Source organism: Hemitrygon akajei, chromosome 11 (genome assembly GCF_048418815.1).
Source record: "Hemitrygon akajei chromosome 11, sHemAka1.3, whole genome shotgun sequence".
In the NCBI taxonomy this organism is placed as follows: domain Eukaryota; kingdom Metazoa; phylum Chordata; class Chondrichthyes; order Myliobatiformes; family Dasyatidae; genus Hemitrygon; species Hemitrygon akajei.
The window spans coordinates 56,682,013-56,696,091 of NC_133134.1; the positions used below are offsets into that span (position 1 = coordinate 56,682,013).

General features: G+C 42.5%; 1 protein-coding gene across 11 annotated transcripts in view; it reads right to left on the bottom strand.

Annotated features, from left to right (window-relative positions):
- Positions 1-14,079, bottom strand: part of LOC140735644 (trinucleotide repeat-containing gene 6A protein-like) — a 166,642-nt gene that overhangs the window by 116,193 nt on the left and 36,370 nt on the right. For 10 of the 11 annotated variants that reach the window (XM_073060937.1, XM_073060939.1, XM_073060938.1 and 7 more), the window contains exons 3-4: positions 1,000-1,090; positions 261-282 (exon numbers count right to left, since the gene is read on the bottom strand). In XM_073060937.1, the coding sequence (XP_072917038.1) occupies positions 261-282; positions 1,000-1,090 (113 nt within the window). The remainder of the gene's footprint in view (positions 1-260; positions 283-999; positions 1,091-14,079) is intronic. The other variant, XM_073060929.1, reaches the window with a different exon arrangement.

Consider the following 14,079-nt stretch of genomic DNA (forward strand, 5'->3'; position numbering starts at 1 on the left):
TGTTTTACATTAAAACTGTAGCATTAAAGGTGAAATACTATTCCCAACCTCGCAATTAGCTTACTGTATCACCGATCTATTCCTTTTAATACTAACTGCAAAATCAATGTTTTGAAACTTGCTGTGAACCTTGAGTGATAAAAGTGAAAACTTCCATGTAGCAGACAGTATAGTCCCATGTATCCAGGAAACCAAGGTTCATGGCAACATTATCACGTCATTTCTGCAAAAACTCAAAGGACACAATGAACTAGTCTTACCTTTGCTTTTTTGTTCAATTGCCTGAAACAAAAAAAGAGTAATCAGGTTAGGAAAGCTTGCACTTAAATTTAGTAAAGCAGTTTAATAACAACTTACAAAATATCTTAGAAAATGTTACCTTTATTTTCAAAATATTATACAAAGGATATAGCAATGCATAAACGTGCAGCACAACCAACTGATCAGAGAAAATATATAGAAATGGGATTTTCCAAACACCAGCATTCCTGTTACTTGCCACCCAGATGCAACCAATACTAATGAGGATTTTTAGAGAACTAACGGACTCTGAACTAGCAAATAAAGGGTAAGAGATGCAGTTAGTTCCTAATGTTACCATTCAAACAAAAACTCATTCCACTATTAATGGGGATAAAATTATGTCAAAAAAAGAAACATCCCATTGCAAACTTTACTCTTCCTAAAAGAGGCTAAATATATCAAGTGTCATACTGAAAAATTGATCCTTACATTGAAAAACATTTATTAAGCAGGAGAGCAAAATTCTTTGTCAAGGGGCAAATATAATATAACCTACTAGGCAATGTTTGCTTTTTCTACTATCCCATTATTTGAAATAATCTACAAATCAAAACCTCTTGAATATGCTGAATACCCCATTGTCAAACTGAAGTTACACTGCTTGCTTCTCCATGTTTCAGTATTTGTATTTTGTTAAGTCTTGAACACATTCTAAATAATCTGATTTTATCATGTAGCTCTTCCAACAGCAAATACCTTCTTCAGAGCGGCTTCCTTTTTCTTCTTGTCGTCTTTTCTCTTTTTCCTTTCTTCCATCAACTGTTCTTCCTTTTCTTGCACTCTATCCCTTCAAAACAGAAGAGGCGGTTTTGCACACTATCTTGACCATGATATATTTTCTGTTTTTACTGGGAACATAAGACAAGGTTTGACATAACTGGAAAATAGGAAAAGCTCTGTGTAATCTACTTATAGGATTATGCTTTCTTTAACCTTTCAGTTACTAGCTCATAAAAAGCTGATCCCATGTGCAAAAGGGTAAGAGGCGCTTTTGCACGAAAAACAAGCTTTTTGAAGGTTTTACCTCTGACTCTCCCAAGTCATTTGAATATTAATATTTGAAGTTTACACTAACATAAGCAATTCTTTATTGAACATCTCTTACCTAACCTACAAATACAAACGTGAAATTCGGCTTGGATTTGTGGTAGTTTTAGGGTTACAAAACAGAATATCATGAGATGTTGCATTCCAGCAGTGAGTATATTTACAATAACCAGATGACTGTTGGTAACCACCTGACCAACCATGGGAACAACTGCACCTACCTCGTACCTTCATCAAAACATCAGAGAAATACTGTTGCACTTCTGTTCATCATACTAAAATGCACCTTGTTCACTTTTGTTTACTAAACTTTTGAGATACTGCAACTAATGCTTGTCCCAGTTGTACTAGAAAGTATTTTAATTACTTGTTACAGCTCCATTTTCACTTTTCCATGGTCCCTTAAGAGGAGGACCAGGCAGCTATGCACAAAGGAAAGAAGAAACAAGAATCCCATTTATTTTCCAAGGCCAATCACTGAAACATATGCCTTTGTAAACTTAGAATGCCAAAATTGCATATACACAATTAGGTGCTTTCAAACTATTTTAAGATACTAAAACCTCTTATAAACAGCATTCATTAATATTCTTAAAGGTTTATAGAACTAGAAAATACAATAAACAAGCATGAATAACAGTTTGCTTGTGAATGGTGCTCCAAAAAGCTGACCGAGTGTGATCTAGTGGCATTTATGAAAAGACTGTGTTACTCCTGATATATATCAACTTTCACTGTCGCTTCAGTGTCCACTCCAACATTATTGGAATGATGATGCTCATTCCCTTAGAGAAAAGAGCACATATCAACAAATGTACAAAGGTAATCCCTTTTAGTGCTAATTTGGATACAACACACCAGAAATACAACATTCTTGAAACAATCTTTAGTACAACAGCAAGTTATTTCACAGAATATCAAGGGAGTTCTACAACTTCATTTATTAAATCGAGTCCAGGAAGCACTAATGTCCTCATAAGGTTCAACGGCAGCACTCCAGATAATTACAGAAGAATGCAATTCAAGTCATCCTTTCAATTAATCAAAAGGCTTTTACTTTCATTATTCTACTGAAGCCAGTCCCTTTTTGATCAGACAGAACTGATGAAAAGATAATTAAACTGAACCATTAACCCTGATTTCTCTCTCTCTCACACCAGGTACTGCCTGAGCTCATGAATATTTCAAGCAATTTGTATTTTAATTTCAGATATATAGCATCTGTGGTTTTTATTTTGCTTTTGTGATGATCCTTGTAGTTACTCTCTACACCAGTACACCTTGGAGACCAGAACTGGCTATAACTGATAACATACAGTCTGACTCTAGCACTAAGTAGTTCAATCATAGCTTGTTTACAAGTATCCTTGTCTGTAGTTCAGCCCTAACCTATCAAACCTAGATTTTCAAGTCCCTGCTAATTATATGTACCACAGCTTCTTTTCTGCATGCAGAATTTTTTACTTGAAACTTGAAGTATTTTTCTAATTCTAGAACTGAGAAATAGAATAATACAGCACAGATACAGGCTCTTTAACCCAGCTCACTCACACCAACCAAGATGCCAATATAAGTGAGTTCGATTGGCCCATATCCCTCTAAAGCAGGGCCTCCAAATCCTTTTTATGACATGGATGCCTATCATTAAGTGAGAGGTCCATGGATCCCATGTTGGGAACCCCATGGATAGTTTTCCTTTTAAATGTCTTTTAAATGCTTCTCCGCATGTAGTCTTTTAAAACTTCCCCCTCACTTTAAACTTGTTTCTCTAGTTTTTGATTCCCTTCATCTGGGAAAAGGATGTGTACATTCATCCTGTCTATGCAACTCAAGATTTTGCACACCTCTATAAGGACACCTATGCATCAAGGAATGAAGTCCCAGCCTGCCCAACTTCCCCTTTTAACTTAGGCCCTTGAGTCCCGGCAACATTCTTGTAATCACTGCAGTCTGTCCAACCTAATGACTGTAAAACAGCAGCCAAAGGTAGACAGAGCATTCCACGGATAATACCCTGATATTCTATTATTAAGACTGGAGGAAATCAAACGAAAGGAGGACATCAAGCTCTTCAAGCCTCAACGCAATCATTGCTGATCTCTAATACCTATCCCTGCTCTCTCTCCCAAGTCCTTTCATGCACGTTGTGCCCAGAAATCTCTTCTTTAAACACATTCATTAACTTGGCCTCAAGTGTAGAAATGGAGCACTCCACTGGTTAACCAAACTGAAAGAGATTTCTCAGCTCAATACCTAGGGATTATTCTAATATCCCAAGTTCAAGACACGTTCCAAACAGCCCTGGAAAGGAGACCCAACTAGGATAAACACCCCAGATCAGTTATGAGTGAGTGAACCTTCATAAAAACCTCAACTGTAGATGTCAAACATTCACCCTAAATCATTTTCTCCTCTACAGAAGTACATTTAAATATTTGCCAGAACAAGATTAGGAGCCGTTTTCCTAACACAACAAATTGAACATTCCATTGTCTAGAGCATACAGACAGCATAAATGCTACCAAAAAAATCCCTTCAATTAACTCCACAATAGTTTTGGAGAAAGTAAGCATATGATATAATCTTGCGTCATTCACACCATAAGCCCAGGAAGTACTGCACATATATCTTTGATAACCCATGAGTTTTGTCCTAGATAAACTGGATTCAGAACGCTGGCTCCAACCATTCTTAGATGACTAGCATTCTTAGATGACTAGTTGTAACACATGGGTCATGAACAGGTCCTTGTAGTGGGCAAGAAAGTAAAAGGAGAAAGAAAAGGAACTATGCACACAAAATGCTGGTGGAACTCAGGTCAAGCAGCATCTAAGAAAATTAATAAAGAGTTCATGTTTTGGGCCAAAATCCTTCATCACCACTAGAAAGGAAAGGGGAAGAAGCCAGCATAAGGTGGTACGGGGAAGGGAAGACAAGCCAGAAGATGATAGATGTACTCAGGTGGGTGGAAGGGGTGGGGGGAATGAAGTGAGAAGCTGTAAGATGATTATGTGGAAAAGGAAGAAGGCTGGAGAAGATGGAATCTGATGAGAGAGAGTGGACAACAGGAGAAAGGGAAGGAGGGGGGGCACCAGGGGAATGTGACATGCAGGTATGGAGAAGAGGCAAGAAACCAGAGTGGAGGAATGAATAAGAGGGAAGAAGGAGGGGCAAAATTACCAGAGGGTAGAGAAATCCACACCAAACGCGATGAGTTCTTTCTCCTTGCGTGGGTTTTTTTCTTATTTTTTTTTAAAACCATAAGAGAGATAGGGTCTAGCGGAATGGCCATCGGAGTGGGAACTTACAGGCTTTATCGAGAAGAGGCTGAGGCCAAAGAAACAGGCAAGAAGGGTAGATTATTCCTTTCATTATTGCTGATTTGGTCTTGAGTGCCCATAATACAGTGCAGGCAGAATGGCAGAGGAATACCCATGTAGGATGTGAGAATTCATGGAACCTGATAGTCTCCCTGATGACTGCACCTGCAGGAAGTGCATCAAACTCCAGCTCCCAAAAGACTGCATTAATAGCTCATGTAGTTCCATTGTTTAAAAAAGCCTCAAAAAGTAAGCTGGGGACTTATAGGCCGGTAAGTTTGACATCGGTAGTAGGTAAATTATTGGAAGGAATACTAAGAGATAGGATCTACAAGTATTTGGATAGACAGGGACTTATTAGAAAAAGTCAGCATGGCTTTGTGCATGGTAGGTCACGTTTAACCAATCTATTAAGAGTTTTTCAAGGAAGTTACCAGGAAAGTGAATGAAGGGAAGGCAGTGGATGTTGTATACATGGACTTCAGTAAGGATTTTGACAAGGTCCCGCGTGGGAGGTTAGTTAGGAAGATTCAGCCACTAGGTATACGTGGAGAGGTAGTAAATTGGATTAGACATTGGCTCAATGGAAGAAGCCAGACAGTGGTAGTGGAGGATTGTTACTCTGAGTGGAGGCCTGTGACTAGCGGTGTGCTGGGTCCCTTGTTATTTGTCATCTATATCAATGATCTGGATGATAATGTGGCAAATTGGATCAGCAAATTTGCTGATGATACAAAGATTGGAGGTGTAGTGGACAGTGAGGAAGGTTTTCAAAGCTTGCAGAGGGATATGGACCAGTTGGAGGAGTGCGCTGAAAAAGGCAGATGGAGTTTAATGCGAACAAGTGTGAGGTATCGCACTTCAGAAGGTCAAACCAAGGTAGAACATACAAGGTAAATGGTAGGACACTGAGGAGTGCAGTAGAACAGAGGGATCTGGGAGTACAGATACTTAATTCCCTAAAAGTGGCATTACAAGTAGATAGGGTTGTAAAGAGAGCTTTTGGTACATTGGCCTTTATAAATCAAAGTATTGAGTATAAGAGTTGGAATGTAATGGTGAGGGTATAAGACATTGGTGAGACCAAATTTGGAGTATTGTGTGCAGTTTTGGTCACCTAATTACAGGAAGGGTATTAATAAGGTTGAAAGAGTGCAGAGAAGGTTTACAAGGATGTTGCTGGGACTTGAGAAACTGAGTTACAGAAAAAGGCTGAATAGGTTAGGACTTTATTCCCTGGAGCGAAGGAGAATGAGGGGTGATTTGATAGAGGTATATAAAATTATGATGGGTATAGATAAGAGTGAATGCAAGCAGGCTTTTTCCACTGAGCCTAGGGGAGAAAAAAAAAAGAGGTCATGGGTTAAGGGTGCTGGGGGAAAAGTTTAAAGGGAACATTGGGAGGGCGTCTTTACGCAGAGAGTAGTGGGAGTGTAGAATGAGCTGCCAGATGAAGTGATGAATGCGGGCTCACTTTTGACATTAAAGAAAAACTTGGACAGGTATATGGATGAGAGGGGTTTGGAGGGATATGGCCTAGGTGCAGGTCAGTAGGACTAGGCAGAAAAATGGTTCAGCACAGCCAAGAAGGGCCAAAAAGCCTGTTTCTGTGCTGTAATGTTCTATGGTTCTATGGTAAGGAGCTGGAGCTGGAGCTGAATGAACCAAGGATCATCCAGGAGACAGAGCAATCGATAGATAAGACTTTTGAGCTGGTGGTTACACCCAGAGTGCAGAATTCTGGGAGTAGATGGGTAAACACCAAGAGAGGTAAAGGGAAAAAGTAGTCACTTAAGGGCCCCCGTGGCCATTCCCCCTCAGTAACACCCCTTTGGATACTGATGAGGGGGGTGGCCTATCTGGGCAAGGCAGCAGCAACCGGACCAATGGCACTGTGATCAGCTAAGCCTCAGAAGGGTAGGGTGAAGTTAGGCGGAGCAATAATTATAGGGGACTCAACAGTTAAGGGGACAGATAGGAGATTCTGCAGCAGCAAAAGGTACACTAGGATAGCGTGTTGCCTCCCAAGTGCTAGGATCCAGGATGACTCTCAGCAGTTGCAGAATATTCTTGAAGGGGAGGGCGAACAGCCTGAGATTGTGGTATATATTGATATCAATGACATAGGCAGGAGAGGGGTAGAGGTCCTGCAGTTAGGAACGAGGCTGAAGAGCAGTACCTCCAAGGTGGCAATCTCCAGGTTACTCCCGGTACGACGAGCAAGGGAAGGTCAGAACAGGAAGACAGTGCAGACGAAGGGGTGGCTGAGGAGATGCTGCACGGGCAGCGTTTCAAGTTCCTGGATCATTGGAGATTTTTCTGGGGAAGTGGAACATGTTGCACCTGAACTGGAGGGGAACCAATATCCTGAGGGAGGTCTGCTAATGCTATTTAAATAAAATTTGCAGGGAGGTGGGAACCGAAGTGAGAGAGCAAGAGGATGGGCGGTTGACACATAAGTAGAAACAGCTTGTAGGGAGTTTGTAAGGAAGGATGGGCAGATGATAGAGGAAAGATTCACAAAGCCAGATGGTTTGAGATGCATCCATTTTAATGCAAGAAGCATCATAAACAAGGCGGATGAACTTAAGAGCGTGGATCAATATGTGGAAGTATGATGCTGTGGCCATTACAGAGACTTTGACGTCTCAGGGGCAGGAATGGCTGCTGAGGGCGCCAGGCCTTAGATGCTTCAACAAAAAAAAAAGGGCAGTGAGGGAGGCAGGAGATGGGGGCATGGCATTGCTAATCAGGGATAGTATCACGGCTGCAGAAAAGAAGGAAGTAATGGAGGGATTGCACAGCAAAAATGTGGCAAATGTTCAGGGAATATTTGCATGGTGTTGTGTGGGTAAGTTCCATTGAGGCAGGGAAAAGATGGTAGGGAAAAAGAACAACGGCATACAAAGAATATAGAAAATCTTGTTAAGAAAAGCTTACAAAAGGTTCAAGAAACTAGGTACTGTTAGAGCTCTAGAAAATTACAAGGTCGCCAGGAAGGAATTTAAGAATGAAATTAGGAGAGCTAGAAGGGGCCATGAGAAGGCCTTGGTGAGCACAATTAAGGAAAACCCCAAGGCATTCTACAAGTATGTGAAGAGCAAGAGGATGAGTCATGTGAGAATAGGACTAATCGTGTATGATAGTGGAAAAGTGTACATGGAGTCAGGAGGTAGTGGAGGTACTTGAATATTTTGCTTCAGCAATCTCCAAAGAAAAGGACCTTGGCAATTGTGGGGATGACTTACAGCAGACTGAAATGCCTGAGCATACAGACATTCAAAAAGAGGATGTGCTAGAGCTTTTGAAAATCATTGTTAGATAAGTCACCAGTCCAGACGAGATATACCCCAGACTACTATGAGAAGCAAAGGAGGAGATTAGTAAGTCTCCAGCGATTATTTTTGCATCATCAATAGGGACGGGAGAAGTACCAGGGGATTGGAAGGTTGCCAATGTTCCCTTGTTCAAGAAAAGGAGTACAGATAACCCAGGAAATTATAGACCAGTGGGTCTAACTTCAGTAGTGGGCAAGTAGTGGAGAAGATCCTGAGAGGCAGGACTTATTATGTTTCTCCAAATGCTCATCTGATTAGGGATAGTCAGCATGGCTTTGTCAAGAGCAGGTCGTGCCTCACGAGCCTGATTGAATTCTTTGAGAATGTAACAAACACATTGATGAAGGGAGAGCAGTGGATGTAGTGTATATAGATTTTAGTAAGGCATTTGATAAGGTTTCCCATGTAAGGTTCATTCAAAAAGTAAGGAGGCAGAGGATCCAAGGAGACCTTGCTTTGTGGATCCAGAATTTGCTTGCTCACAGAAGGCAAAGGGTGGTTATAGATGGTTTGTATTCTGCATGGAAGTCGGTGACCAGTGGTGTGCCTTGGGGATCTGTTCTGAGACCCCACCTGTGATTTTTATAAATGACCTGAATGAGGAAGTAGAAGGGTGGGTTAATAAGTTTGCTGATGACGCTAAAGTTGGGGGTGTTGTGGATAGTCTGGAGGGTTGTCAGAGGTTACAGAGGGATATCGAAAGGATGCAGAACTGGGCTGAGAAGTGGCAGGTGGAGTTCAACCCAGGTAAGTGTGAAGTGGTTCATTTTGCTAAGTCAAATTTGAAGATAAAATATAATATTAATGGTAAGACTCTTAGCAGTGTAGAAGATTAGAGAGATCTTGGAGTCCGTGTCCAAAGGACACTCAAAGCTGCTGCGCAGGTTGACAGTGTTATTCAAAAAGCGTATGGTGTGTTGGCCTTCATCAACCGTGGGATTGAGTTCAAGATCCGTGAGGTAATGTTACAGTGATACAAGACCTTGGTCAGACCCCACTTGGAGAACTGCGTTCAGTTCTGGTCACCACATTACAGGAAGGATGTGGATACTACAGAGAGAGTGCAGAGGAGACTTACAAGGATGCTGCCTGGATTATAGAGCGTGCCTTATGAGAATAGGTTGAGTGAACTCAGTCTTTTCTCCTTTAAAGTGACAGAGGATGAGAGGTGACCTGATAGAGGTATACAAGATAATGAGAGGCATTGACCGTGTGGATAGCCAGAGGCTTCTTCCCAGGGCTAAAATGGCCAACACAAGGAGGCATAGTTTTAAGGTACTTGGAAAGTGGTTCAGGGGCGGGGGGTGTCAGAGGCAAGTTCTTCACAGATTAGTGGGTGCGTGGAATGCACTGCCAGCGATGGTGGTAGAGGCAGATACAATAGGCTCTTTTAAGAGACTCTTAGATATGTACATGGAGCTTAGAAAAATAGAGGGCTATGCGATAGGGAAATTCTAGGCAGTTTCTAGAGTAGGTTACACAGCCAACACAACATTGTGAGCCAAAGAGCTTGTAATGTGCTGTGGATTTCTGTCCCTCTAACCTGAGAGAGGCCTCATCATGGCAGAAGAGGAAGACATGGACCAAAATGTCAGAACGGGAATGGAAATGGGAATGAGGATAGAAATTGAAATGGTTGGCCACCTGTCTACCTGTTATCTTGGAAAAACTGCACAGATGCAGTTAAATACTATAATCAAGAATCAGATTTATAGTTTCTTTAAAGAAACTAAAAGATCAACACAAGTGAGGAAGAATAAATGCATGTTGCTCAGGAAATCTATCCTACATTAGAAGCTCAAGGCAGTCTTCTATGAACTGTCTAGCTCTTTGCCTAGATGCTGGACCTCAGCTGTGCAGAATACTACGCATTAGACCAAAAATCGATAGTCCTTCCCTTGACTTAAATCTTCAATTTCAATTTGAAGATAATAAGCATGGTGAACATGGAGGAAAAACTTGCCCATTAGAGTTACCCTGCAAGATAGCAGATAAAGCTGGAATGAATGAATGAATGTGGCAAGGCAACTAGTGTGGGGAATTGTTGATTCAGCACACATTGACTTCAATTTCTTTCCTCATTCAAAACAAGCCAACTGAATACAAATAGTTTGTGAGATTGTTTTTTCCTACAGTAATCACACTACAATAGTGCAAGTATTAGTGCTACAAAGTAGCTTATGTGCCTGAAATTAGAGTCTGGGTCATGCACTTTGCATGAGCTTGTTCAATGTGTATTAGTCCAGAACTCTCAATCTTTTATACTAAATATATAAATTAGCAGGTAGGGCAATCACTAAACCTTAACATAGAAACACAGAAAACCTACAGCACAATACAGGCCCTTCGGCCCACAAAGTTGTGCTGAACACGTCCCTACCTTAGAAATTACTAGGCTTACCTATAGTCCTCTCGTTTACTAAGCTCCATGTACCTATCTTAAAAGACCCTATCATATCCGCCTCCACCACACTTGCCGGCAGCCCATTCCACACACTCACCACTCTGAGTAAAAAAACTTATCTCAGACATCTCCTCTGTACCTACTCCCCAGCACCTGAAACCTGTCATCTTGTGGCAACCATTTCAGCCCTGGGAAAAAGCCTCCGGTTATCCACACAATCAATGCCTCGCATCATCTTGTACACCTCTATCAGGTCACCTCTCATCTTCCTTCGCTCCAAGGAGAAAAGGCCGAGTTCATGCAACCTATTTTCATCAGGTATGCTCCCCAATCCAGTCAACATCCTTGTACATCTCCTCTGCACCCTTTCTACAGCTTCCACATCCTTCCTGTAGTAAGGTGACCAGAACTGAGCACAGTATTCCAAGTGGGGTCTGAGATGGGTCCTATATAGCTGCAACATTACCTCTCAGCTCCTAAATTCAATTCCACAATTGATGAAGGCCAATATACCATACGCCATCTTAACCACAGAGTCGACCTGCGCAGCTGCTTTGAGCGTCCTATGGACTCGGACCCCAAGATCCCTCTGATCCTCCACACTCACAAGAGTCTTACCATTAATACCTACCAAAATGAACCACTTCACACTTATTTGGGTTGAACTCCATCTGCCACTTCTCAGCCCAGTTTTGCATCCTATCAATGTCCCGCTGTAACCTCTGACAGCCCTCCACACTATCCACAACACCTCCAATCTCAGTGTCATCAGCAAACTTACTAACCTATCCCTCCATTTCCTCATCCAGGTCATTTATAAAAATCATGAAGAGTAAGGGTCCCAGAACAGATCCCTGAGGCACTCCACTGGTGACCAACCTCCTTGCAGAATATGACCTGTCTACAACCACACTTTGCCTTCTGCGGGCAAGCCAGTTCTGGATCCCAAAACAATGTCCCCTTGGATCCCATACCTCTTTACTTTCTCAATAAGTCCTGCATGGGGTACCTTGTCAAATGCCTAGCTGAAATCCATATACACTACATCTACTACTCTTCCTTCATCAATGTGTTTAGTCACATCCTCAAAGAATTCAATCAGTTTCGTAAGGCACGGCCTACCCTTGACAAAGCCATGCTGACTACTCGTAATCATATTATACCTCTCCAAATGTTCATAAATCCTGCTTCTCAGGATCTTCTCCAACAACTTACCAACCACTGAGGTAAGACTCAGTGGTCTATAATTTCCTGGACTATCCCTACTCCCTTTCTTAAATAAAGGAACAACATCCGCAACCTTCCAATCCTCTGGAACCTCTCCCATCCCCACTGATGATGCAAAGATCATCGCCAGAGGCTCAGCAATCTCCTCCCCTCACCTCCCACAGTAGCCTGGGGTACATTTTGTCTGGTCCCAGTGACTTATCCAACTTGATGTTTTCCAAAAGCTCCAGCACATCCTCTTTCTTAATATCTACATGCTCAAGCTTTTCAATCTGCTGCAAGTCATCACTACAATCACTAACATCCTTTTCCATAGTGAATATTCATTAAGTACTGCTGCTATTTCCTCTGATTCCATACACACTTTCCCACTGTCACATTTGATAGGTCCTATTCTTTCAGGTCTTATCCTCTTGCTCTTCACATACTTGTAGAATGCCTTCTTGGGGTTGACGCATGGCCAAGTGGTTAAGGCGTTCGTCTAGTGATCTAGTTAAGGCTAGTTCGAGCCTTGGAAGAGGCTGCGTGTGTCCTTGAGCAAGGCACTTAACCACACATTGCTCTGCGATGACACTGGTGCCAAATTGTATGGGTTCTAATGCCACCCCTTTGGACAACATCAGTGGCGTGGAGAGGGGAGACTTGTAGCTTGGGCAACTGCTGGTCTTCCATGAAAAAAAACCCTGCCCAGGCTTGCGCCCTGGAAACTTTCTAAGGTGCAAATCCATGGTCTATCGAGACTAATGGCGGCCTACGTAATCTTCTAGATCTCTAACATTACCTAGCTCTCTGAACCTTTTGTAAGCTTTTCTTTTCTTCTTGACTAGATTACAGCCTTTGTACACCACTGTTACTGTACCCTACCATAACTTCCATCTCATTGGAAAGTACCTATACAGAGTTCTACACAAATATCCCGATTATTTGCCATATTTCTTCCGTACTTTTCCCTGAGAACATCTGTTTCAAAAACAGGCCTCCAATTTCCTCCCTGACATCCTCATAATTCCTCTTACTCCAATTAAACGCTTTTCTAACTTGTCTATCCCTATCTCTCTCCAATGCTATTGGAAAGGAGATAGAATTATGATTACTATCTCCAAAATGCTCTCCCACTGAGAGATCTGACACCTGACCAGGTTCATTTCCCAATACCAAATCAAGTACAGCCTCTCCTCTTGTGGGCTTATCTACATACTGTGTCAAGAAACATTCCTGAACACACCTAACAAACTCCATCCCATCTAAACCCCTCGCTCTAGGGAGATGCCAATCGATATTTGGGAAATTAAAATCTCCCATCAATGCAACTCTGTTATTATTGCACCTTTCCAGGATCTGTTCCCTTATCTGCTCCTCGATATCCCTGTTACTCTTAGGCGGCCTATAAAAAAACCCAGTAAAGTTATTGACCCCTTCCTGTTCCTAACCTCCACCCACAGAGACTCCGTGGACGATCCTTCCACGGCATCCACCTTTTCTGTAGCTGTGACATTATCTCCGATCAACAGTGCCACGCCCCCACCTCTTTTGCCTCCCTCCCTGTCTTTTCTGAAACATCTAAAACCCGGCACTTGAAATAACCAATCCTGTCCCTGAGCCATTCAAGTCTCTGTAATGGCCACCACATCGCATCTCCAAGTACTGATACATGCTCTAAGCTTATCCGTTTTTTTTCACAACACTCCTTGCGTTAAAGTAGACACATATCAAACCTTCGGTCTGAGCGCGTCCCTTCCCTATCACCTGCCTATCCTCTCTCTTGCATTGTCTACAAGCTTTCTCTGTTTGTGAGCTAACCTCCTCTTCCCCAGTCTTTTCAGTTCGGTTCCCACCCCCCAATTCTAGTTTAAACTTTCCCCAGTAGCCTTAGCAAACCGCCTCACCAGGATATTGGTCCGCCTGGGATTCAAGTGCAACCCGTCCTTTTTGTACAAGTCACACCTGCTCCAAGGGGTCCCAATGATCCAGAAATCTGAATCCCTGCCCCCTGCACCAAACCCTCAGCCACACATTTATCCTCCACCTCATCCTATTCCTATTCTCACTGTCACATGGCACAGGCAGTAATCCCGAGATTACTACCTTTGCAGTCCCGTTTCTTATCTTCCTTCCTAATTCCCTATAGTCTTTTTTTCAGGACCTCTTCCCTTTCCCTACCTATGTCATTGGTACCAATATGTACCACCACCTCTGGCTGTTCTCCCTCCCACCGCAGGATATCTTGGATGCAATCCGAAATATCCCAGACCCTGGCACCTGGGAGGCAAACTACCATCCGAGTTTCTTTCCTGCGTCCACAGAATCGCTTGTTTTACCCCGACTATAGAGTCCGCTATCACTACTTCCTTCCTCTTCCCTCCCCCACCCTTCTGAGCCACAGGGCCATATTCTGTGCCAGAGGCATGGCCACTGTTGCTTCTCCCAGGTAGGCTGTCCC